Source organism: Drosophila subpulchrella, unplaced genomic scaffold, assembly GCF_014743375.2.
Source record: "Drosophila subpulchrella strain 33 F10 #4 breed RU33 unplaced genomic scaffold, RU_Dsub_v1.1 Primary Assembly Seq94, whole genome shotgun sequence".
Classification (NCBI taxonomy): Eukaryota; Metazoa; Arthropoda; class Insecta; order Diptera; family Drosophilidae; genus Drosophila; species Drosophila subpulchrella.
The window spans coordinates 55,246-82,810 of NW_023665728.1; the positions used below are offsets into that span (position 1 = coordinate 55,246).

General features: G+C 43.2%; 1 protein-coding gene across 2 annotated transcripts in view; it reads right to left on the bottom strand.

Moving 5' to 3' along the window:
* Positions 1 to 3,566: 3,566 nt before the first annotated feature.
* The window catches only part of LOC119562776 (metal transporter CNNM2), a 164,567-nt gene continuing 140,568 nt past the window's right edge, over positions 3,567 to 27,565 (bottom strand). For both annotated transcript variants that reach the window (XM_037875961.1, XM_037875962.1), the window contains one exon: positions 3,567 to 4,593. In XM_037875961.1, coding sequence (XP_037731889.1) covers positions 4,046 to 4,593 — 548 coding nt within the window. In that variant the 3' untranslated portion in view covers positions 3,567 to 4,045. The remainder of the gene's footprint in view (positions 4,594 to 27,565) is intronic.

A 27,565-nucleotide genomic window follows, 5' to 3' on the forward strand; every position in this document is an offset into this window, starting at 1 on the left:
AGGGCCTGTAAGGTTTCCTAGTCTGTCCGCTAAATCTTGGTCGGGCATTTTAGTTATTTTTTGTGAACACGATATTTGAACAGTAGATTAAAAGGATGAATTTATATTTTTAAAAAAAATTTTCTGATAGTTACTCAGAATTCGGAATGAAAATAATTAATTATTTCGTGCTGTAAAAATTACAAGGTTTGATTTAGAGCTTAGAATTTAAGTGCTCTGTGTTTTCTTAATTCTTGATATAGATTTTTAATCCTAAAATATTTTTATATTTTAATTTAATTTTAAAATTCTTTGATTCTTTATTTATCAAAGTTAGTTATTATACTTTTCCTTTTCACGGAATTTGTTTGTCGCTTGACAATTATTGTTTCCTTTTTTTGTTTGGAATATTTTGTAACGATTATTTTGATCAATTTAATTTAATTTTAAAATTCTTTGATTCTTTATTTATCAATGTTAGTTATTATACTTTTCCTTTTCACGGAATTTGTTTGTCGCTTGACAATTATTGTTTCCTTTTTTTGTTTGGAATATTTGCTTACAAAATAATCATATCTCGGTGTGCTCTCGTGCCGGTAATCTTGGTGTTTTTCCTTTTTGTCCCACGTCGCAGTGATTTCTCCAGGATGCGGGTCTACTAGGGCACCTCCTTTACACCTTTGTTTGCACGTTCCCTCCGAACGGGTACTAAAGGGAATCACAGCGATAAAGTTGGGCTGATATGTCCACCAGGTACAAGTCCTTTTTGCAGGAGTGTCACTTTGTAGCGTTTTCTGGAACGGCACTTTAATTGTGGCACTTCCGGGCTTCGGTGGTCGGGTTTTTTCGTACGGATTAGGCAGGATAATTTTACCGAACCGGCAGGATTTTTTTACTGCTCGTCGCGAAGCGCGGAACTTGTATCTTTCGCGGACTTTTATATCAGGTCCGTGTTCGGGCGCCAGTTAAAAGTTTAGATAGTATTTTATTTAAAAAAAATACAAACTTTATTATTTGAGTTCAGATTTACAACTAACTTTTCTTATGTTAATAATTAATAATGTAACCTAGGTGCTGCTGCTGCTGCTGCTGCTGCTGCCTCTGCTGACGTTCTCTGCTATCGTCATTGAACATCGCTGCTGTTGGTCCTAATTGGTTGCTGTCGCTGATATTGCTGCTGCCGCGGTGCAGTTGACCATTTCTTATTCTGATTGGTCAACTTAATTTGGCAATAACTGTTGTTGCCAAATGCACTCGGCGTTGGGTTCAATCACCCAGCGTTGAAGCTTTCCCACGATCGTAAGGTGGGAAGTGCAAGCTCAGCGCACGTGGCTGCTGAACTCAATTAGGGGCCTATTGGGCAACGTTCTGGCCAGTATAGGGTTACTGTTGGGAAATTGGTGCTTATGCTTTTCTCGCGCTCATAACCAATTTGTTTTTGTTTGTGATTTTGCGCGTGTGGCGATATTCTTACTTGAGCATTTAGCATTCTGGGTGTTAACTTATATATATATGTACAAGCTTGCGCTCCGTGCGAAACTAAAAAATCTAAATCTGAAATCCCAACTCCCTTACTGTACATCCCTAAACTAGTCACATCCTTTAAGAAGCGTGCAGAACGGTCGCAAGCAGTTCTTTACAGCATACACGAATTTTCAAAAGTATTTACACAAAACAAAAGTCAAATATAGTCATAACTTAAACTTACATCATGTACATTTTGGCGTAAATGGAAAGGTAATTTAAATTCCGTTTGAATGATACAAGACTTTTCTTAACCCATTCAGTACTTATTGAAAATGTCGAATTTTTGTGAAATCTAATTTTTAAACTTTTTTCCACGTCTTGAAAACTAAAATTGTTTGATGCTTAAAGTTCTTCTTCTTCAAACTAATAGTAACTGCAAAAAGAATTTTTCAAAAATCGTTTTGCTTATACTTTTTATGATTTCTTGAATGTGACAATGTCAGAAAAAGGTAGTATGAAAAAGAGAAAGATATGGCTCAAATGCAAATTTCTAAAAAACAATTAAACATTAACAAATCTCAGAACCATTTTTTTTCGTTTTGCTACCTAATTTTAAAAAAATATATCAATATATATATTTTTTAAAAGTACTCCTAAATTTGTAATAAATGGCACTACCAGCCTTAACTTCGAATGCTTTAAACGGTCTAGGTGGAAGCATTGCAGTGCCCGCTGATTGGTACTTCCAGGTGAGTGGCGAATTGGACCACTTTTTTTTTATTAAAGGGATTATATAAATAACTTACCTTGCTTTTTGCTAACATACTTTGATACAGATATTAAACAACCTGTATTACATAGTTTTACATAAGTATTTTGTCATATAGCGGCCACATTTAGCATAGAGTAAGAATCTATATCAGTGGTCGGCAGCGGCCTATCTAGTGAGCATAGGATAGTGTTCTGCCCATCCTCTGCTCGCTCACGTATAACGTAGATGTTCGTATGACTTCGGCATGAGTCTTCGGGTCTTTTTTTTCTCAGCTTCGGCGTGTTTTTTTGCTTCTGCGGCAGAGAATTTCAGTGCAAAACAGAGAAACGTCAGGCGTCAGAGCGCTGCGCGCCAACTTCGTGTTTTTTACACTTACACTAATGCAAGGCAAACTGTGATGGTATGTGTGTGCCGACCACTGATCTATATAGAGACACCATTTGCTCTTCCCGAACCTCTGCCCAACCTCTGCTGAGAGCCAATTCAAGGTCAAGTTTGAAGCTTACTTCAGTTTTTCAACACACCCAACAAGTGCGAAGCAACAGCAATAATGGTGAGGATCAATTACAAAAACAAAACAGTGAGTAAGAGCGGTGCAGATATATTATTTCCCATAAGACTCTCCGCGGGAACGAATTACAAGGTCCCATCGAACATTTTAAAAATTATCGTTTTTCGCCTAGGTGGCATCATAAGCAAAGTCTCTATATAGAATCTTACTCTATGCATTTACTCAGCGATTTCGAATCAGAGGAAAACCTAGGTCTGTGGCACTGCGGAATGGAAATAGGCGGAACTTAGACTGAAGTTATTTCTGTGGCAACGGAAATGTCTCCTTTAATGCGTTGCAAGCTTTTGTCTAAAATTGTAATAAACCCAGCAAATGTATAAATGAGCTACCCTGGCTTGAAAATTAGTTTTAGATTACCAATAGGAAGAAAATATGGTATCAAATTATGAATATTAAAAGTCACTTGTAGAGAAATAAATGAACATAAGCTCATTATAGTTAATTTTATTTTTTACATTAAACAAAACACACGTAATAACATTTATTTAATACACTATTTACATTTTTTTATAGCAAATGCAACGAAAGTCATTTTCGGTCGAATTTTTAGTTCTTGTAATATTTTTTTTTATTTTCTCGGTTACTCGACATTTTAATATAGTATATAATTTAAAGTTAGTGAATAACTGATTATTTTAATGAATTCAGAAAGTTAAAAAAAAGGACTCATAAACTTGAATTTCATTTCATGTGGCTGCAGATACTCCCATGAAAAATGTCAACGGAGTCCCTGTTTTAAGCAGTTGATGGTTAAACTGAATCGTGAAAGTAAACATATAAGGATCAAACAAAAAACCAATTTTTTATATTTTTATTTAAGAAATGCCAGGGTATACACCAATTTGGCTGTGTTTACAAACGCATTTAAGTTTTAGCTAAGCAGTATTACATTTTATTTGGCTGATGTATTAAACATATATTTCACTCAATCTGAAATCCACATCTAAATGAATGTAAGTAAAGAATACGTAAAACAAGCGGCATGACATAACTTTTTAAGTACATTATTTACGAGGCAACAATATATTAAAAAAGAAAAAAAATTTATAATTATAACCAAATATAGGTTGTGTCTATATATTTATTTTACTACCATCGGAAAGGTATTTATTGATTTTCATTACTGTAAGAAAGCTCACTTATTATGATAAAAAAAAAAGTAAGGTAGACATTTTTATTTAATGTTAAAGGGCTTTGAATTTTTAATAAAATTACTTTTACTTAATATTACTCCAAATTTGGTTATCTTTCTGCTGTTATTGGGGCTTACTTTGCTTATTTTCGGATATATCACCAAGCTTTGGCAAAAGGGGTATAGAAGCTGCTGTCTTATATCTGTTATCGTGCCCTTCACTTTGATGATCTTCTACTTCTGAAGCAACTAAACTGCTACTTATTGAAGCATTATCCGCTTGCTTTCGTTCATCATGAATGTGTTTACTAACACTATTAGTCCTCTCGTCGTGAGGTAAATCCATATTCGAAGGTGAAGAATTTCCGCTCGGGTTAGTTAAAGATATACGCTTTGTATACTGATTTGGAACAAGGAATGGTGTTTTTTCATCTTCTGTTATAGAGTGTAATAAACGTTCCACTTCGTCATCGAATGTCTCATTTGAAAATGTTCCTGATTTACGACTTTTTTCCAATAATGTAGCTTTTTTTGCCGTAAGGTATAAAACCCTTTTGATTGCAATGTAAATGACATCAGATATAGCACGAACGGAGTAATCAGGTACAAAAGTTTGTCGAATCTTCGAATCCATATTTAAAGACTGCAAGGAACCCATTTGTGTTGGAGAGTCTATAAAAATAAAGCATGCAGATAATATTTAGAATTGTTTAGTCGCTTAGAATAAATCAAAATAATAAATAAAATCGTATAATTTATCTTAATACTAATTTTAATGTAATGAATTCACATATTTCGAAAGGAACATACTATGGGCAAAAAGTTATGTAATAATTTGTATTTTCGTTTTGCGCGGAGTGGTTCTCTATGAATTCCATCCACCCTGCCAGTAAGGAATATTAATTTTGCGTCATGCGTCGTTTGCGTAAAGCAATTTGTCTAAAATAACCAAAATTATGGGAAACAGCAACTCTTGTATTTTATACCCGTTACTCGAAGAGTAAAAGGGTATACTAGATTCGTCGGAAAGTATGTAACAGGCAGAAGGAAGCGTTTCCGATATATTCTTGACCAGGATCACTAGCCGAGTCGATCTAGCCATGTCCGCCTGTCCGTCTGTTCGTCCGTCCGGCTGAACGCTGAGATCTCGGAAACTGTAAGAGCTAGGCTATTGGGATTTGGCATGCAGATTCCTGAGCTTCTTACGCAGCGCAAATTTGTTTCAGCAGCGTGCCACCCCCAACCTAACGCCCACAAACCGCCCAAAACTGTGGCTCCTACAGTTTTGATGCTAGAGAAAAAATGTTAACTGAAATGCATTGCTCTCGGCAATATGATGACCCAAAACGCCACGCCCACTTAAGGGCCCTTAAACCGCCCACAAACTTCAAAAAATCGTAAGTATGAACGTGGATATCTCGGAAACTATCATGGATAGAGAATTGGGATCTCAGATTTTGTTTTCTAAAAATACCTTTGACCACCCCTGTATATACTATATTTTATGTGCACCTAAAAAACTTAAAAACTTCAACTTAATTTTATACAATATAAAACCTAACAAGGAATAACGCCATATTTGATTCCCCCGACTATCAGATACCCGATACTCAACTAACGAACGCACTTTGATAAAACATACTTCTAGATGGCTGCGAGGTTGTTTTGGTCCGCGACATTGGCACAATGGATACGAGTTGAGAATCGCTTCGGTTTCGGCTGTGACCGTGGTAAGCTCCTTGTACGTAAGGCGCGCATCAAACAGGGATCGGTACAGGAGGTCCTTGACGCTCTTGACCGCGGCCTCCCATAGGCCGCTAAAATGAGGTGCCGTGGGGGAATGAAACAAAAGTTGACGAATTCCCTAGAACAATGTTAGGTTATCGTGGATTTGACTTTGTCGTCGAATAAGAATTCCTTTAGTTCCATCAGTTTGTTTGACGCTCTAGTAAAATTAGCTGCGTTGTCGCAAAATATATCAGTAGGAAAGCCTCTTCTCGATACCATGCGCCTCAATGCTTCGATGAATGCAGCTGTTGACAGATTCGTTACCCTATCGATGTATATTGCCTTTGTGGCAAAGCACACAAATATGGCGAGACAGGTTTTGATGGGTCCCTTTCCTCAAATGCGCAAGAAAGTTGCGAGAAAATGGTCGAGAAGGAGTGAATCGTTCCCATGACATATTGAAGTAGTTTGGCCCGACAACGCACACACAATGTACGCAGTTTCTTGCTGTACGTCGGGCCAGGTCCCATGCGTTGATGGTCCAAAATTGCAGGCGAGTTACTACCACAAATGCCTTGGTTCCAGAGTAAAAGTTCTGCAGATGAACTTCCAAAAAGTAGTTGATGACAAACGAGTCGCCCTTTGGTAATGGGATCGGATGTCTTTCATTATTGGACCTCAGCGTGAGTTCCAGCCGGCCTCCTACTTTGAGCAGTGAAAATCAATTGACAGTCTGTAAGAAAGGAGATGAATATTAAAGTTGACTGCGTACTGTTGTATCGAACACGGATGTTTTGCGTTCCCAAGTCTTCTCATCCATTCTTCTACACGCAAAGATTTCTCGTATGAGCTGATCTGTCTAAGTCTCTCCAGTAGATAATTCCTTTCTGGTCCATGAATGACCAAGAAGGCATATTTTCGTTTTTCCATTTTAATAAGGTCCATAACCAATTTTGCGAGTGTTAGTCTGGTAAGTATGATGGTCCTTCATACCATGATGATTTTCTAAGCTCCTCCAATGAGCATCTTCTTGATGCCAAGCCCGCAGGGAACGAACTCCACACGCAGTCCTGGGTAAGGCCTTGTATTTCTGCAATCCGAATGCCGACGAGTGTCGATAACGTTGATGAAAGCTACTTGATTCAATGCAACACGAATTGCGAATCGGTCCAAAGAAATATTGAGACACATGTGTTAATTAGAGTGTTCTTAATTTTGGCGAATAGCGTAGCGAGCAAGTGCGCTCCGCATAACTCCAACTTTGGTATTGACAGTTTTTTCGACGGGGCAACTCTTATCTTAGCGGTCACCAAGTGAATAGTCACAGTGCCTTCTGCGGAGATGCTTCTGACGTAGACACAGCATCCATATACACGAATCGATGCATCGCAAAATCCGTGAAATTGCAATTCAATCTGTTTAGGTTTAAGACAGTACCGAGAGACTGCCAGGGAATCCAAGGACGATATTGATGTTAAATACGAATTCCAGGCCAGATGAAGTGCTTATGGTATTGGCTCGTCCGTAGCAATCCGAGCGGGACGAATAAAGATGAGGTCGTTGACAAAACCGAGCGTTTCGTAATGAGTCCAATTAACTGTTTCGGTCTGAAAACGAATATGAACACGTCTCGATGATGATCCCGATTGAGTCCCAAAGAGCAACTCGATGATTCTATGTCCAACTTTAATTCCTAGACTGTGAAATCCGATCTAAAGTCGGGACGGTTTTAATCAGTGTTTGCAATTACTACTCCGTAGCAGCGAGATGAATACAAATACTGCTTTGCTATTGCTATCGCTCCCTTTTTGACGAGAGCCGTAGCAGAGCCATAGCAGGACAACGAGAAAGTATGTGCTCTGCTCTGGTAGCAGTTTTGTCGCTTGAGAAACTGTAGCAATAGCGGTAGCAGAAAATAAAGTTCTGTGCTCTGCGTAGCAGTAACGGTAGCAAAAAAATTGGTAGAGAGATGAGAGCAGAGCACATGCTATTTTTTCATGTGCTACGGCTCTCGCTTGTGTTTGTTTTTTTTTATTTTCTGCACCTTTCTTATGCACCGATTTTCTTTTACTCGTCACTTTGTTGTTTAAAGAAAATAATTTGGCACTTTTGAGTTTTGATTGACTGCGTAAACATGATACCGGCAAAGAAAAGTATCAACATTTTAAAATATTACGAGGAGATAGATTCCGACCACGTTAAATGCAAAACATGTTTCCGAGTTATAAAAAACGACCGTGTTTTTAATTTAAAGAAACATTTACAATTGCATGACATCCGACCTGAGCAGCAAGAAAATGATTCTGGTTGCATGCAGACCAAAAAAACCGTAAAACCTCAAGTAATTAAAGTTAAAATCAATAAAAAAAATTTAATACATTGGTCTTGTCGGAATCTATCTCCTCGTAATATTTTAAAATGTTGATACTTTTCTTTGCCGGTATCATGTTTACGCAGTCAATCAAAACTCAAAAGTGCCAAATTATTTTCTTTAAACAACAAAGTGACGAGTAAAAGAAAATCGGTGCATAAGAAAGGTGCAGAAAATAAAAAAAAAAACAAACACAAGCGAGAGCCGTAGCACATGAAAAAATAGCATGTGCTCTGCTCTCATCTCGCTACCAATTTTTTGCTACCGTCACTGCTACGCAGAGCACAGAACTGTATTTTCTGCTACCGCTATTGCTACAGTTTCTCAAGCGACAAAACTGCTACCAGAGCAGAGCACATACTTTCTCGTTGTCCTGCTATGGCTCTGCTACGGCTCTTGTCAAAAAGGGAGCGATAGCAATAGCAAAACGAAATACTACGAGAGTAGCGTAGCTTTTCAAACGCTGGTTTTAATGCCATTTTGCCAATTCCAATTTTCCACTTCCCAGAAATTTTGTAACGTCTTGAATTTGACGCAGTTCCACAACAGAGTTCGCATCGGAAATAAGATCGTCGACATAAAATGATGATTTTATTATCCCGGCCCCAGTGGAATAATCATTTTCGAACTGATCGGCCAGATGTACCATACTGCGAATGGCAATGTGAGGCGCTGCTGCAGTTCCATATGTAACGGTCTTCAAAGCATAAGTCTGAAGAGGTTCTGAACGGTGGTTTCTCCAAAAGATGTATTGGAATCGTCGGTGTTCTGGGCTGATTAGCACCTGGCGATACATTTCAGCGACGTCGGCGGTTAACGCTAATCGGTAAAATCTGAAGTTTAGGAGAAGTGAGCAGAGGTCGCGTTGAATTGTAGGTCCTACTAGTAAAAGGACATTCAACGATTTTTCCGATGTAGTTTGACACGATGCGTCAAGCACGACCTTTAGCTTTGTGAAAGTGCTATAGAGTTTGAATACGAAGTGAGGGGAACATAGTAATGCGGTTGATCCAGAAGAGGTTTATTGACGACTTCCAAGTGATCCAAAGAGTGGAATTCATCCATGAACTTCGCGTAGGGAGTTTTAATGTCTTTGTTTAGTCCAAGGACAAAAACCTAGTCCGAGCGCGTTCGATTATGGATCCAAGAAGGCAGAGTTCCTTTAATGGTAAGATGACCACTTATCTTTCGACTGCCCCCATTCAAGAACAAGAGTTGTAACGAACTGATTTTGTATGTCTGCTCGCTACGAGATTCGTGCGGCTAGCTCAGAAGATTGTGTGTTCGTCCCACCAAATTTATATGACGCGACTGCCCCGTAGATCAATGAGAAAACAAAAGGTTCAAATGGCAACAGTGGGGTTTATTCTCGTGGTATTGGTACAGCGGGTGTGTGGCTGCGCTGGCTTCTGTATCTCCTTGCTCTGGTTCCGCCGGCTGCTGGTGCTCCTCCTTTTGGCTTGTCGACGCGTTGACTCGGCTTCCGCTTGGCTCCTGGGTCTCGGGACGCTCGTAGTGGCCGCCTCTGCTCACTCGCCGACGCGCTGCCTCGGGGTCGCTTGTTGCGCCTTAGACTCGCAGAGAGCTCGGCCTTGTGGGCTTAGGGAAGCGTCACCGTTCTCAGACTAGGGTGAACAAGCCTTGCTCTCCAGGCCGACGCCTTTCGAGGCAATACCTGTCCCTTGCTCTGTCCCGGACGGTCCCGCTAGGTTCTTGCTCAGATCGCGCTGACAGTCCAGGCTGTCGCCGGGAGGCTGCCTAGCAGTTCACTTTGCTTTACGCCTAGCGCAGACGAACGTTCCACCCGACTTCACCCTACTGCTTATCGTCCGTGACGCGCCTGCGCTCCCCAATGAGCTCCGCGCGGCGATGGTAACGTGGCTGCCGGAAATGTCTGCTGGCGTCGCTGCTGATGTCCTCTGCGTTGTCTCCTGACCAGTAGCTTGTCGTTCTTGCACTCGGGAAGTTGGGCGGTTGCTGTTCAGGAACTTCGCCGTTAATCGCAGGGCTCTCCAGGCGATCGCCTCTTGAAACCGCAAATCGATCTACCGCTCGTCCGTCACGCCAGGTCCTGCTTGGTCGGGCGAGGTACGCTGGGTCCCAGACAACTTTCCTCCCCAAACTGACGGTTCTTCGTCGTAGGACTCTTCCGCTTGTCTCTGACAGACCCGCCGGGCGACTCGCCAGGGTGTGGTCGTGACAAAGTTGGAAAACGAACGCCTTGACTTAGCCGTGTGATGCCTTCCGGAACTCAGCCACTTGTGTCTCAATTCGGAGATTCCTGATGTCCCAATCCCGAACGTCTCGACATGGCGATCTTGCTCCTTGTGTGCTTCCCACGGCGCTGCTTCCGACGACTCGCTTGGTTGTAGCTCCTACGTAGATTACTTGCTTGACTGATTGTTCACTTGGTACTTTGACTGATCTTGAAGGTTTGACTCCTCGTGATCGACTGGTCCAGCTGCCAGCGCTCTGCGGCCTTATATAGGGCCTCCGGGAACCGTTATTTCCCTTTTGCGCACGGCCCGCTGGATATCTCTACTCCGGGTCCAAAGTTCGTGCCGCCTGGTTGACCCACTTGTCCTTCACGTACCGCTTCAAACCGATGCTCTGCCCACAGCTGCCGTCCCGCTGATTCCCATGATGTTTGTGGCACGCCTGTGTGCCACTCCACTGCCGAGATGTGGCACTTCTTCTCCCGGTCCGCTTTTGCACACGGCACTCTTGCTCTGCCCGCCAAGTCTCCATTCTCTCTTTCTCCGCTCCTTGGTCTCCAATCTCTCTCGCTCTCCTTCATTGGTCTCCAAACTCTCTCGATCTCCATCCAAGTCTCCAAACTCTCTTCGCCGCGCCGTTACTACGCGAATTCGCCGCGTATCTGGTAAGCGGCCGGCCTTCTGCTACTGCTTCTATTTGTGGGGAGTTATTCAACTCCTCACATTCCCCCCTTACTTCGGGAAACATTTAAAACTGGTTCCTACTCTCCGGCGTTTCCTTGCTTATCCTAGCCTTCGAGTCCTTGTGATTACCGCGGCGCTCCCTCGTTGCTCCCTCGATGCTCCCTCGACGCTCTTAACTCCGTTGAGTTTCTACAGCGCTGGTCATCCTCCTCGTAGCAACTTGAATCTCCCGCGCCGATATTTTCCTGACTCCACTGGGACATCGATACTCGTGTGCTATCGATCCCCAGCTCGCTGCTCATTGCTGCGTTCTACTCCTTTTATTCGCTTCCTCCGCCTGGTCACACCATTCGTGCGTGATCGATGTGCGTTATCGATATCGACGGTGCGGCGTTGCCACCTGCTCGTTGCGATATTTCCACCTTGGGCCGATATTACCATTTGACGTGTACCCATCGATCGCACTTTCATCTAGTGCCAATCGACCGCCTATCGAGGCGCCCCCTTCCCTGGCTCGTGGTGATTTTGCAACTTTTGATCTGCCCGCATAGCTTCTGGCTGATCTGTCTTTTCCATTTTATCTTCTCAGCTCCTTCCAGCCTATGCCGTTCGTTGCCCTCAACCTCCAATACAATGGCCCCAGCGGCCATTGTATAACGTTTGGCCTTCGTTTGTAGCAGAGCTTTTCTGCCCGTGGTGAGTTGCACTTTTGGTTGAACCGGCATTTACTTTCCTTTCCTTTCAGGGTTTGTTTGTGTTTTTTTTCTGTTAACTGTTGGTGCGATGCGTGTTTCTGTCTTTTGTTACCAGTTACGGTGTATATCTGTTACGGTGTAGATCTGATTCTGCACCGTCCTCCCCCTTTCCTCGGGTAACAACTAGACGGGTTCGTGCGACGCCTTCCGTAAAGAATCTCCGGATGCTACGGTGTGCCTGGACTGCGCGCCTTGTGTTGCTTGTCTCCCTCCGCGCATACTCTCTTCTACGTGGCGTAAACGGTTGACTCTGGCTCGCGCCCGACGCTGAAACCTGTTGCCTTGCCTGTCTGTTGCCGTTTTGTAAGTGTCCCTTCCGCCTGGCGTAATCGCGGATGACTCTGACAACTGCCCGATGCTGAATCCTGTTGCCTTGCGGTTGGGATCACCAACCATCCTTATCCTTGTAACCTATCCTTATGGTTGACCTTTCTGCGTGGCGTGTGGATGACTCTCGCTTAGGCCTGACGCATAATCCTGTGGCCTCGCAGTCTGGATCAACGTGAAATCCTTATCCATGTCCATGTGCTATCCTGATTGTCCTTTCCGTGTGGCGTATGGATGACTCTCGCTTCGGTCTGACGCCTAATCTTGTCGCCTCGTACCTGTTGTTAGACATCTGACGTTTCTGCTGTCTGCTCGTTTTGTTGTTGCTTGAGCTCGCCAACGTGAACCGTCCTTTCTTTCTTCGACTGTGTGTGGCGAATTTTACAGATCACTGGAGAGACGAAATCTACTACCTGGTAAGTGCCATCGTACCTCGGGGCTAGTTTTGCAGCGAATCCTTCAGCCGCTTTGGACAGGTGATGTTCCTTGGCCCACACTATGTAGCCCACCGCTGGTGACCATTGCCTTCTTCTCAGATTATAGTGTCTGGCTTGGTCCTGGGACGCCTTTTCCATATTTCGCCGTACGATCTCGAATACCTCCTTCAGTTTGTTGGCATTTTCCTCAGAGGTCTCCGTAGCTCGTCCAGTGCATAGGGTTTCCTTATCATATAGGCTGCTGAATAGACGTGGTTCCCTGCCCTGGGTAAGAAACGCCGGTGTATGGCCGGTGGATTCCGATGTGCTCGTGCTCACTGCTAGCATGATTTCCGGCCACTTCTGGTCCCAGTTTCTCTGGTCCTGCCCTGCGAATTGCGCAATCATGGTCTTGACCGTTCTGTTTGCTCGTTCGGTCGGATTTTCTTGTGGTGTGTATGGTGCGGTGAACTGTTGTCTGATACCCATTTCAGCCAGGAAAGTTTTAAAGATGCGGCTTGCAAACTGAACTCCGTTGTCCGTTATGACCACCTTCGGGACCCCGTACCTTGCGATTATGCGCTCCCTAAACGCCTTCTTGAGCGACTCTGCTGTCGCACTGCGTAGGGGCACCAGTTCCGTCCATTTAGAAAACCTGTCTATCATGACCAGCAGCATTTGGTTCCCGTGCTTAGATCTTGGTAGGGGTCCAACGAAGTCTGCACATACCGTGGCCCATGGTTCCTCCGGCACTTGGGTCAACATATTCCCGGCAGCCTGCATCTGATTGGGCTTAAACCGCATGCAAATCTCGCATTTTCGTACGTGGGCTCGGGTGTCTCTATGCATGCCTGGCCAGTAGTATCGGGCTGCCAATCGTGCAATTGTCCTTCTGCTTCCTACGAGTCCCGCGGACGGTGCGTCGTGGTTTTCCCTCAACACTGTTTCTCGTAGCGACTTCGGGACGCACATCTTCCATGACGCGACGTCTTCACTGCCTGCTCGGTGAGGTATGTTTCTGTACAGTGTCTCACCATCCATAACATAGTCCGGGTACTTCTGCGGTTGGGTCCTTATCTTTTCGCCCATGTCCTTGATCCAGCTGCACTCTCCTGAAGTTATTGTTGCCGATGCCTCTTTTAATCCTCGTAGCGTCTCTGGTAGTGGTTGTCTTGATAATGCGTCGGCCAAGTCGTACTGTTGTAGCTCCAGGGCCTATCTGGCGATCCTTCCTGAAGGGCTTTCGATGCTGTTGAGCCACTTCAGGGCCATGTGGTCGGTTACTACCTTAAATTGGTAACCTTCCAGATATGGCCTGAGCTTCCGGATCGCCCAGACGATCGCCAAGCACTCCTTCTCCGTTGTCGAGTAGTTCTTTTCCGCGCCGTTCAGTGCTCGGCTCGAGTAGGAGATTACTCTTTCGCCCTTTTCGGTGTCCTGGGTCAGTATCGCTCCGATGCCGTAGTCGCTGGCGTCTGTTTGCAGGATGAAAGTTCTACTGAAGTCCGGGCATGCTAGCACTGGATCTGCCACGAGTCTTGCCTTAACCTCCTCAAACGCCATCTGGTGCTCTGGTGTCCACTCCCACTTACTGCCTTTGCGCAGCAGGTCGTTGAGGGGTTTGACGATTCTGGAAAAATCTGGTACAAATCGGCGGTACCACGACGCTACTCCTAGGTATTGCCTGAGCTCTTTGACAGTCGATGGCGGTTCTAGTTCGCCGATGGCGGCTACTTTTTCTGGATCTGTTCCTATTCCCTCGCTAGTCACTCGATGTCCCAGGTACAGCAGCTCCTTTTTGAAGAATTGGCATTTTCCTGGATTCAGCCTCAGGTTTGCCTCCTTTAGACGCCGGAACACTTCCCTCAGGTTTCTTTTATGTTCTTCCAGCGTGCGACCGATCACTATTATGTCATCCTGGTAAGCGAATTCGTGAGGTGACATCTCGGGGCCAATTACTTGGTCCAAGACTCGCTGAAACGTTGCCGACGCCGAGTGAAGTCCGAACGGCATTACCCTCCACTGAAACAGACCTTTGCCTGGTACCGTAAACGCTGTATATTGCCTGCTACTTTCTTCCAGCGGGATCTGCCAGTATCCATCCTTCAGGTCGAAACTGCTGATGTACCGCGCTTCTCTTAGTTGATCTAGGATGTAGATTATGCGGGGCATTGGGTAGGCATCCTTCACTGACTTCGCGTTGATCTGCCTGAAGTCGACACACAGTCTCCACTTGCATGTCTTCTTTTTCACCATCACGATGGGGGAGCTGTATGGGCTCTTTGAATGCTCTATGAACCCCATTTGGAGAAGCTCGTCCACCTTTGCGTTGATTTCCCCTTGAATTTTGGGGTTCTTTGGGTAGTATCTCTGCTTGATTGGCTTGTCGTCCTTCATTTTGATCTGGTGTTCTGCCATATTCGATGCTCCCGACATTCTGCTGAAGTCTGCCAGCTCTGTTTCAAGGAACGCTGTAGTATCGTCCACCTCGTTTACTTGTTGAACGACTGCTACTGATAGCTTCTCCTCGAGCCTTCCATTGTGTCGGTTCCTGGCTGGTATTATTATTTCGTGTCCAGCACACCTTATCTCGGTTCCGACTTGTTTCAGGAAGTTCCACCCCAACACTAATGGATCCACTACCCCGGGTAAAATCAACAGGCTCATGGTCACTTGTTTGTTTGTTTGCCGAATTTGACCTCCACCTCGAGCTGCGCATTAATTCCGCCGCACCTTCCATCTGCCAACCTAACTTGCCGTCTCGTCCTGGTAATCTTTCCTAGAGCAGCAATATTTTCCGCCAATTCTTCGCTGACGAAGCTTGCCGTTGCTCCGGTGTCGATTGTGGCTGTGTAGCTTTTCCCACCAATCATCACAGCTGCGGACAACTGCTGCTCCTCCTCGATTAGCTTGCCCGTTAGTTTGGAGAGGTGGCATTGTGCGATCCCCGCTCGCCTCTCTGCGGCTGAGATCGCTGGCCATTTCCCGATCGTTGGCAGTAATCGACGCTCCTAACACCCACCTTGCCGCATATCCAGCAAAACAGCAGCCGCTGGTTTCGACATCCTCTAGCCCAGTGTCCGTTCCCACCGCATTTCCGACAGGCCTCCTGCGGGTCTGTGATATGGGTGGCATCTTGTGGCCTCTGTGTGTTGCTTGGCGGCCTCCACAAGGTATTGTTTGGCTGTCTCTGTTGCTGTGGGGGTGGTGTCCAATGGCCTCCGCGTGGTGCGTCTGTTGCCTGCTGCCGTCTGGTTTGGTGTGGTGGTGACCATTGGTCGTTTCCTCGTGTGTCCTGGTTATCTGTCTCCTCGCATCTTCTGCATGTCACCTGTGTTGGTGACGCCGACTTGGTCCTTGAGAACTTGTTCTCCTGTGCGAAAACTTCCCGTTCCTTTTCAAGTTCTTCGTACTCATCGGCTAGCATCATTAGCGTGTCCAGGTCCGACACTTTGTATGCTCTTAAGAACATCCGTAGGCTTGGGGTGCAGTTCTCTTTAATGACCCTTAACTCTTTCGTAGAATAGTTAAGTGGCCTCACCATCGTCTGCATGTCGATCATGTAGTCCTTGAACGACTCGCTGAAGCCTTGCTTCCTTTGCCGGACCTGGTCCGCCAGCCTGGTGAAGAAATCTCTTGGCAGGAAATATGTGTGGAAACTTTCAATGAATTCTGCCCAAGTTCTTCACTGCTTATTGTTGGCGATGAACCATTTCAAAGCCCTTCCTTTTAGCAACTCCGGCATCGCTCGAGGGATCATATCAAGCTCCAAACCGTACGTGTTGGCGGACCATTCTACCTGCTCCAGGAACTCCAATGGTTTTTCCGCCCCGTCGAACCTGAACGACCATTCGCGGACCTGTTTAGCGACCTTTGCATAGTCCGACTGGCTTGGTCTCGGGGTCAGCGCTGCAGTTTTCTTTTCTTGGCTTGATTCTCTCCTGTGGGCCTCTTTTTGCATGTTGTCAATGCTCAGGCTTGCCACCAGGTTTTCCCCTTCAGCGTTCGTTAGCGTAATGCTTGGGCCGGCTCTGTCGTAGTATGTTGCCTCCAGCTCGGCCCAGATGTCGACGAGTTGTGGATCATTCTCTGTTTCGGAGTAGTACATGTCGTCTAGCCTGCCCTCCATGGCGACATTGAGCCTCTGTGCGACATGGGCGAAGTCTTCCTTCTTGAGGCGGTAAATCCACTTCTTTCCCATTTTTGCTGTGCTGTTCTCACTGTTGGGACAATCACGTTGGGCGCCAGATGTAACGAACTGATTTTGTGTGTCAGCTCGCTACGAGATTTGTGCGGCTAGCTCAGAAGATTGTGTGTTCGTCCCACCAAATTTATATGACGTGACTGCCCCGTAGATCAGTGAGAAAACAAAAGGTTCAAATGGCAACAGTGGGATTTATTCTCGTGTTATTGGTACAGCGGGTGTGTGGCTGCGCTGGCTTCTGTATATCTTTGCTCTGGTTCCGCCGGCTGCTGGTGCGTTGACTCGGCTTCCGCTTGGCTCCTGGGTCTCGGGACGCTCGTAGTGGCCGCCTCTGCTCACTCGCCGACACGCTGCCTCGGGGTCGCTTGTTGCGCCTTAGACTCGCAGAGAGCTCGGCCTTGTGGGCTTAGGGAAGCGTCACCGTTCTCAGACTAGGGTGAACAAGCCTTGCTCTCCAGGCCGACGCCTTTCGAGGCAATACCTGTCCCTTGCTCTGTCCCGGACGGTCCCGCTAGGTTCTTGCTCAGATCGCGCTGACAGTCCAGGCTGTCGCCAGGAGGCTGCCTAGCAGTTCACTTTGCTTTACGCCTAGCGCACACGAACGTTCCACCCGACTTCACCCTACTGCTTATCGTCCGTGACGTGCCTGCGCTCCCCAATGAGCTCCGCGCGGCGATGGTAACGTGGCTGCCGGAAATGTCTGCTGGCGTCGCTGCTGATGTCCTCTGCGTTGTCTCCTGACCAGTAGCTTGTCGTTCTTGCACTCGGGAAGTTGGGCGGTTGCTGTTCAGGATCTTCGCCGTTAATCGCAGGGCTTTCCAGGCGATCGCCTCTTGAAACCGCAAATCGATCTACCGCTCGTCCGTCACGCCAGGTCCTGCTTGGTCGGGCGAGGTACGCTGGGTCCCAGACAACTTTCCTCCCCAAACTGACGGTTCTTCGTCGTAGGACTCTTCCGCTTGTCTCTGACAGACCCGCCGGGCGACTCGCCAGGGTGTGGTCGTGACAAAGTTGGAAAACGAACGCCTTGACTTAGCCGTGTGATGCCTTCCGGAACTCAGCCACTTGTGTCTCAATTCGGAGATTCCTGATGTCCCAATCCCGAACGTCTCGACGTGGCGATCTTGCTCCTTGTGTGCTTCCCACGGCGCTGCTTCCGACGACTCGCTTGGTTGTAGCTCCTACGTAGATTACTTGCTTGACTGATTGTTCACTTGGTACTTTGACTGATCTTGAAGGCTGCCAGCGCTCTGCGGCCTTATAAAGGGCCTCCGGGAACCGTTATTTCCCTTTTGCGCACGGCCCGCTGGATATCTCTACTCCGGGTCCAAAGTTCGTGCCTCCTGGTTGACCCACTTGTCCTTCACGTACCGCTTCAAACCGATGCTCTGCCCACAGCTGCCGTCCCGCTGATTCCCATGATGTTTGTGGCACGCCTGTGTGCCACTCCACTGCCGAGATGTGGCACTTCTTCTCCCGGTCCAAAGTTCACGGGAGAGTCCAAAGTCCGGTGCAGTTCCGTTATCCGCTTTTGCACACGGCACTCTTGCTCTGCCCGCCAAGTCTCCATTCTCTCTTTCTCCGCTCCTTGGCCTCCAATCTCTCTCGCTCTCCTTCATTGGTCTCCAAACTCTCTCGATCTCCATCCAAGTCTCCAAACTCTCTTCGCCGCGCCGTTACTACGCGAATTCGCCGCGTATCTGGTAAGCAGCCGGCCTTCTGCTACTGCTTCTATTTGTGGGGAGTTATTCAACTCCTCACAGAGTAAAACATTCAAAGTTATCCTTTACCAATACGTTGGCTGTGCCCAAAAATATTTCTTCATTCACTTGATTAACGTGAGCATGAGCGACCGCACCGTTGAGGTGCTGGTGTTTGATGGGTGGTGTTCCATGACATGGTTGATGAGGTGCCGATCCATCAGATTGGGTTGATGAGGTTTCCCTATGGAGTATGGTGTGATGAATCGAAGAAGGCGCCGCACTATAGGCTGGCTGACCACTTTTTGTGGCCAAAAATCCATTTTTCGAAAGTCGTTAATATTAAAATCAAATGACGTCAAAGTGTTGGGAAAACATCAAACCTCAATGTTACGTAACAGAAATTTTAACAGAGTCACGATCTGTTAAAATATCGGCTGTTAAAACAGCTGTTCGGTGTCACGGGCGCACGAAAGCTCCTTTGCGAAAAAAATAGTCGGTTGAAAATTATAAAAATAAGGCACCAAACTAAGTTTTTATCAAACAAGTTATAATGGCATCGAAAGATAGCGGCTTATACTTTATGTTTGTGGTCGTCACCAGTTGGATTTGTTTGTGTTGTCCCTGTAATTGAGTGTTTTTTATAGTCGCTTTACGTGTACAAATTTACAATAAAAACTAACTTTAAATAGATATATAAAGTGAGTTTCACCTAGTTTCACCTTAATATTTACACTGTGTTGTCGGTAGTTCAGTTCTTGTTCATATGAATGCAATCCTAAAGTGCACTTTTGCGCACTTTCGTCGCAATTTACCTTTTTAGGTCACAACCTCAGATTGGCCAATACAAAATTGTTTGGGATTTGGAGTTCTGGAGAGACAAAGCAGGCAATATTTGACAGATTTAGACCTTCGATATCTGGTTCAGATGCATATGAAAATGTTTTAAAAAAACAAAGCGAAGCTTTTTGTTATAGGTTGTCCCGCAAATGGACATCTTGCAAAATAAATTTGAATCATTCCAAAAGAAAGTACTTAACTTGGCTTACATCCCACATTGAGGCTTGCATAAATGGCAGGCCAAAATTGCCTTCTTTGTTGTCGGGAGCAAGGGCTCAGAGAAAAGCAGCTTCAAATTTAATCAAATCCACGGCTGGGAATATTAAATTATTAATAAATTCACCTAGTGGGGCTGCGCGTAAGGGCGGTAACATGTAAAAAATGGGCGGTGCCACACCTTTTTTCTAAATATATGTTCATTTTATCAATAAATTATCAAATCAAAACAAGGGAGAACGCTGTAGTCGAGTACCTCGACTATCAGATACCCGTTACTCAGCTAAAGGGACCAAAGGGAAATGGAGATATGCAAGCAGCAAAGCGGGATTTAAATACGCCACCTACCGGCGGTAGACAGATTTAAGCGTTATGGGCGTTAGAGTGGGCGTGGCAAATTTTTTTTTGATCAATCGATAGGTATTGACGAGATCAATACATTTCAGTTAAAATTTTGTATCTAGCATGAACATTGTGGGCGCCACAGGCGTGGCATATTCGCGTGACAAACTTGCGCTGCCCTCAAGCCTACGGTATCTAAATCTGAAATCCCATTTCTCTATCTTTGATATTTTCCGAGATATCAGCGTTCATATTTACGATTTTTTGAAGTTTGTGGGCGGTTGTGGGCTGTTGACAAAATTGCGCTGCGTACAAAGCTACGGAATCTAAATCTGAGATCCCGATTCTCTATCTTTAATAGTTTCCGAGATATCCACGTTCATACTTACGATTTTTTGAAGTTTGTGGGCGGTTTGTGGGCGTTGAAGTGGGCATGGCAAAAATTTTTTTGGGTCAATCGATAGGTATTGATGAGAACAATACATTTCAGTTTTATTCTAGCATCAAAACTGTAGGAGCCACAGTTTTGGGCGGTTTGTGGGCGTTAGAGTGGGCGTGTATAAATATACACCTTTATATTAAGTTTTGTTTTTAGGGTAAGTATTTTCTTATCTATTTTTATATTATTTTTAATGAAATAAAGAAATTTCTTCCAAAAAGGGGTGGTGCCACGCCTTTTTTCTGTTAATTTGCTTATTATAAGCCCAAATATAAAAACCGAACTCAAATATTTGCTTTTGCTTGAAGTTATTAATTTTGGCCACAAAAAGTGTTCAGCCAGCCTATAGTGCGCCGATGGCTATACCGGAGAAGGACTATTTGGCATGATTCCAAAATTGGAAAAAGTTAACATTAGTGCATTTTATCAGGAGGGGATTACTTTGATGGAGATGAAATTATACAATCTATAGGACCTAATCCTCTTGTTTTTAAGACCATTTTACCCAGTAGTCTTACAATCTTAAGATATAAAAGTTATTCCCCTTCTTCCCCTTACCTTTTAAGCGCTCAGAGATCAGAGAGTAACATAGAGAAGTAATGTAAAGGTTTAATTCGGAGCTCTTGCTCTTAACAATGTAAGCTTATGACTAACAATTTATAAAGATCTTGCAAAATTCATCTGTTTCGGTCCTACCAATAAAACAATCTGAATGTGACCCAACATCTCGGCCCTATTGAAAGCATTCCGGTAACTTTCAAGAAATAGGTAGTGCGGCCAGTTGTGAATTGGTCGTCAAATGATACCCTGCGAGGTTCGTATATCCACAACGCGAAGCTTAGACTGCTTGCCTGGGTAGATTGAGGTTATGCGGCCCAATATCCACCGATTAGGTGGGACGGACATGATCCTCGTGAACGTCCTTGGTGCAAGTCATAAGGGATTGTAACTCTTTAACATATTCGGTAGACTATCTTTTTCAGAGATGCTGTGTGATGAAATTTATTTGTCGCCACCGATCAAGTGTTGTTCCCTATGGAGTATGGGTGTGATGAGCTTTGGAGCAATTGCGACATATCTGGTTGTTAGCGCAATTGTTAATACTGACTGGGCAAGGATTTGCTTAGCAGTTAAGACTGTGTCACAAACGTGATGGTTGATAATGACGATTTATGGTTGTTCCCCTGTGAACGGTAGTGCTGTCGAGCTCGGGTGTAGTCGTAGACTCCAAGTACTAACAATGGCGTTCCATTATTTGCAAGCAAGATGACCAAGATGGTAGTAAAACCCCAGAGATTCGTTCCATTTTTGTCGAGTGCGTTCATCTACTTTCTCCATGACGATCCAGCTGAGCTTTGCTTGAGCTATCTGAGACTCGCTACTTACCGATTGCAGCAAACTAAACAATGCTACGGCGCGGTCGAGCAGGCTGCGTATGCTTTTTCTGCTTGGGTTGGCTACGGGTTGTATTGTAAACAGTGAGTAGATGTTGTCGAGGAACACTAAGGTCGGATTGCCATAGCGAGACTTTAATCGAGCTAACGCCTTCGGATAGTTATCGATCGTAACCTGAAACCCCTGAATGGTTTCCAGCGGGACCCCTGAGAAAAGCAATTAGCTGGTTAAACTTTTCGATGATCGATAATGATCCTTGGCTATTGATAATCTGATTAAACATTGTAATAAAATTCTTGTATTGCGAAAAGTTACCATCAAAGGTTGGCAGGGCCAGTCTCGGAAGATTAAGCGATGTCGAGTTTCCGGCCGAAAGAGATGGCTGGCCAAAGCTGGCGTCATGTGATTGCACGCCAATGCCGATTAAGTCCTGAATGCATGACTTGACTGAGACGTAGAGCTCTTCAAATTTAGCCTAGCCGTCGTCTCCGGCCGATTCCATCTGTTCAATCCGTCCCTGAATCGCTAGGGTTTGGAAGATGTATGTTTCCAACATAGCCAAGCGGCACGATAGTTTCGATGTTGGGGAATTCGATGTCACGATGTCACGAATTCTCCCCCTAAGGTTAGTACGTTTCTGTAATAACAAGTCTAGACCAGATATTTTCTTTAACTCTTCGGTTAAAGTTTCTTATTTTCTAACGACGAAGATCTTACAGATTGCACTTATCAAACCAGTTTCAAATATCGAACCAGTACCGAGTGTAAATTACAGTAGTGTTGTTGAGGTATCACAAAGATGACCCCGCTTTTCCTATTGCAGACTTACAGCGATTTTACAAAACGACAGATTATGACCAAGAAGTGATTATGAGGCTTTCCATTTGACAAGATCCAATTACAAGGCGAAAGAGTTCCAGTGAGAAGGGTGCGACCAAAATGTGCACGGTATTTTTCTTCATTTTTCCAAACTCCAATTCGAGCCGCGCGAATGAAATGGTTGTGGTTTTTGTTGCACACTTGAAAATTAATAACTTGTCAAAAAACACATACCCACAATGTTTACTTTTTTATGATAAAATTACGAAAGTAGGCCTGTTTTTTGTCCTTTAAATCCCTTTAAACGCCGAACGGCAAAACTAAAAATATCGGTGAAGCTACAGAACTCGCTTTTATTAAAATTAAATTTAAAATTTATCTAAATTCACCACTAATGGTGTCTGTACTTCTTAGGATTTTCCTAAAATGGCTTTAGCAAATCTGCTTTTTCACTAGCACACCTATAGCGCCACCTTGCCACACCTATAGCGCCACCAAGCCTATAGCACCAGCTAGTGGCGCCCCAAGCGGCTTGGTGGCGTATTAGTGAAAATATCTGACATCAAACGGACCGACGGACATGGCTAGATCGACTCGGCTAATGATCTTGATCAAGAATAAATATACTTTATAGGGTCGAAAACGCTTCCTTCTACCTGTTACATACTTTCCGACGAATCCAGTATTTCCTTTAACGTACGAGTAACGGGTATAAAAATATATTAAAAACAGCCCTCCCAAAAGCTATACTTTATTAACACATCCATTTTTAGCCATGAATTTCTTCCATACGCATCTTTTCTTACTTAAACTTTATGGTGGCATACAATGATTTTTCACGCTTATACAATATGTAAAGGTCCTTAAAATTGTGTTTTTTCATCTTTTCCCAGCTCCTGCGCTGGATTTACTAGTCCAATAATATTTATATCTACAGCAAAGTTTAACTCTGATCTATTGATTATAAACAAAACAAGAAAGAAAGTTAGTTTCGGCAAGCTTTGTTGCTTAAACCATATCTTGCAATTTAAACCACTCGTATATTACAGAAGCCGCGTATCCGTATTTAATCAGATTTCTCTGTAAGGCAAAGTTATACTCGGACCTATTCACTTAAAAACAAGGAAGAACGCTATAGTCGAGTACCTCGACTATCAGATACCCGTTACTCAGCTAAAGGGACCAAAGGGAAATGGAGTTATGCAAGCAGCAAAGCGAGATTGAAATGCGCCACCTACCGGCGGTAGACAGATTTAAGCGTAATGGGCGTGGCAAATTTTTTAATGGATCAATCGATAGGTATTGACGAGACCAATACATTTCAGTTAAAATTTTGTATCTAGCATGAACGTTGTGGGCGCCACAGGTTTGGGAGGTTTGTGGGCGTTAGAGTGACATATTCCCGTAACGAACTTGCGCTGCATACAGGGCTACGGAATCTCAATCTAAAATCCCAACTCTCTATCTTTGATAGTTTCCGAGATATCCACGTTCATATTTACGATTTTTTGAAGTTTGTGGGCGTTAAAGTGGGCGTGGCAAACTTTTTCAATCGATAGGTATTGACGAGAGCAATACATTTCAGTTAAAATTTTTTATTCTAGCATCAAAACTGTAGGAACCATAGTTTTGGGCGGTTTGTGGGCGTGGCACTCTGTTGAAACAAACTTGCGCTGCGTAAGAAGCTCAGGAATCTGCATGTCAAATCTCAATAGCCTAGCTCTTATAGTTTCTGAGATCTCAGCGTTCATCCGGACGGACGGACAGACGGACATGGCTAGATCGACTCGGCTAGTGATCCTGATGAAGAATATATATACTTTATGTGCTCGGAAACGCTTCCCTCTGCCTGTTACATACTTTCCGACGAATCTAGTATACCCTTTTACTCTACGAGTAACGGGTATAAAAACAAGAGAGCTAGTTTGGGCAAGCCGGATCCATATAATGCAATTAAAATCATACGCATACTACAGAAACCGTAAATTCGGTAGATTTGAATATAAATATACCGGAATTTCCTTTAACAAGAATATAAGAAAGTCGTTAACATTTTACATAAAAAAAATCGAAATTATTAAGTATTTAAAAAAATGCCCAACAGAGAAGAAAAAAATACCATCAAACGCAACGAAGCTATTATTTGTATAAATTTTACTCGTGGAGTAAAAAGCGTATAGGGGCCCCGTCCATATACCACGTGGACAAATTTTAAGCACTTTTTGACACCCCCCTCCCCTCCTCGTAGGCAATCGTGGATTTTTAACACCCCCTCCCTATTTTATCCATTATTGAAAATTTTTTTGATTTAAATTTAAAAGTGGAATAAATGACAAAGTTAAAAATTAAATTTTTACTATTTTTTACTTCCGGAATATACTCTTAATCAGGATGACTAGCCGAGTCGAAATATACTCTTAATCAGGATCACTAGCCGAGTCGAAATATACTCTTAATCAGGATCACTAGCCAAGTCGATATAACCATGTCCGTCAGTCGGTATGAACGATTCTAGGGATATCTGCGCATGTCCAACCGGTGGGCATGACAACTGGTAACAGGATAATCAGAAAATTATAACGAAGCCGATAAACCGATTTTTTTACATTTTTTCGTGCTCAAAATCTACGGCTTAAACGATGGAAATGGAAAAAATATTGATCACAATTTTTGCGAAGTACCTCGACTATCAGATACCCGTTACTCAGCTAAAGGGACCAAAGGAATATGGAGATATGGAAGCAGCAAAGCGAGATTGAAATGCGCCACCTAAAGGCGGTAGACAGACTTAAGCGTTGTGGGCGTTAGAGTGGGCGTGGCAAAGTTTTTTTTGATCAATCGATAGGTATTGACGAGACCAATACATTTCAGTTAAAATTTTGTATCTAGCATGAAAATTTGGATCAATCGATAGGTATTGACGAGACCAATACATTTCAGTTAAAATTTTGTATCTAGCATGAAAATTGTGGGCGCCACAGGCTTTCGCGGTTTGTGGGCGTTAGAGTGGGCGTGGCATATTCGCGTAACAAACTTGCGCTGCGCTCAAGCCTACGGAATCTAAATCTGAAATCCCATTTCTCTATCTTTTATATTTTCCGAGATATCATATTTACATATTTACGATTTTTTGAAGTTTGTGGGCGGTTTGTGGGCTGTTTGTGGGCGGTTTGTGGGCGTTAACGTATGCGTGGCAAACTTTTTTTGGGTCAATCGATAGGTATGGATATATATACTCTATGGGGTCGGAAAAGCTTCCTTCTGCCTGTTACATACTTTCCGACGAATCTAGTATACCCTTTTACTCTACGAGTAACGGGTATAAAAACAAGAAAGATCGCAATAGTCGATGGCCTTGACTATTAAATAAAGTTACTGAGCTATAGGGAGTATGAGAGGGATGGATATATGCATGCAGCAAGTAAGCTGTTTCCGAGATTGCACACACAAACACTCAGCTAATCAACTGTTTCACTAACACGCCACCTAGAGTTTATTCCTATAGACAAAGAACTAAATACACACATTCTTAACAATAGACACACATTAGCGGAACTTTTATCTTTTTCAATAAAAATTTTAAATACCTTCTTTATTTTCCATTTAAAATTTTAATTTTCGTCAATCCGTTCAGAAGTAGTATAAATGTGAGCATTTCAAAAAATTTTCCGCCTATTTGTACTTGCAAAAACTATTGGCACTCAGCTGATTTTGAGAGGCCGCCAAAAAAAGATGGGTTGAAACATAGTTAAAGTAATTCTATTATTTGGAATACCTATTATTAAAATGTTTTAATACTTGAAAAAATCTTATCATAAAATTGTCGACTTAATGCCGAAAGAAACACTTTGAAAATTATGCGTCGGCGTGTTCAGGTAATTCAAGTAATGAATCTGTGTTTTTGCTACTTTTCAAATCAAAATATTATTATACCCAATTTCAGTCAGAAGTTGGCAACGCAGTGAAAGAGACGTTTCCCAATAAAGTATATAAAAGTACGTGTATAAAAAAAATGTTTCAATTTCTTATTATGGTTTATTGTTGCGTTGCAATTTGTGAATAATATACCTTCTTTTTATATTTCATTAGGAAACGTTTTAAAAACCTTTTAGTTTTCCCCTCCTAGATATTTTGTTAATGGCTTTGCAACTTTTGCATAGTTACGGACAAACTTTTTGTACCCCGTTAAGCTTAGAAAACTTATTTCGTGGAATCGTATATATTGTAATTGTGACAATTTTTTCAGGATCCGTATTAATTACATTATAAGAAACAATGAAACCTAGAAATGCAGTTTGTAATTTTAAGAATTTATATTTTTCTACAGATATTATTTGTGAAATATAAATTATTCTAATAAAATCAACATAATGTTGTTCAATTGTGTTTGAAAAAATTATAATAAAATCCTAAATAACTAAATAATTATTCCTAAAAGCGCGTGCTTTAAAAATGTTTCAATTTTTTATTATTGTTTACTGTTGCGTTGCAATTTGTGTATAATATTTTCAACGTTAATAAACATTACTTCTTAAGAAAATGACATGAAAAAGTTTTCCGAGTTGTAGCTCACAAAGCAATAGCTAATCGGCAAAATTAAACGGTGACATTATAGTTGTAAAGTATTACATACTTCATCTAAACTGGTTAAGCGCAACTCGAGATATAACTAAAACCGAGGAAACCAAAAAGTTTTCTTTAAAAATCTTTTAAGTAACTTATCCGTTTAAAATATTTTTGACTCCATTTTTGGAATCTAGGGGTATAATTCTACCGCGAACTAACATCATTCTTTATCGGTCAGTTTAAAAATATAATTTTGTAAACGAGGTCTATCAGGTTTATTTTGATTTGGAGCGATGGATCAACTCTTATTGGCTCGATTGTTTACTGATTTTCATTGTTATTCTAATTACACCAGTTTACAAAAAAAAAATCGATGAAATACGCCTTCAAGGAAACCTTTGTTTTCCTTGTCTCCCTGATTAAGAAAAGGGCCCTTACAATTTTTTCTATGGTACCAATTTTTTTTATAGTGTAAAAAACGTTTTTCGCACTTTTTTATTTTCTAAATTGGGTTCTGATAAACCGAATGCGGTTAGCAACGACTTATTTTACAGGTAATAGAACGCCCTTTAACTTTCTTATACACAGCATTGAGTTCCATTCATTAGTTTAGAAGCTACCTTCGT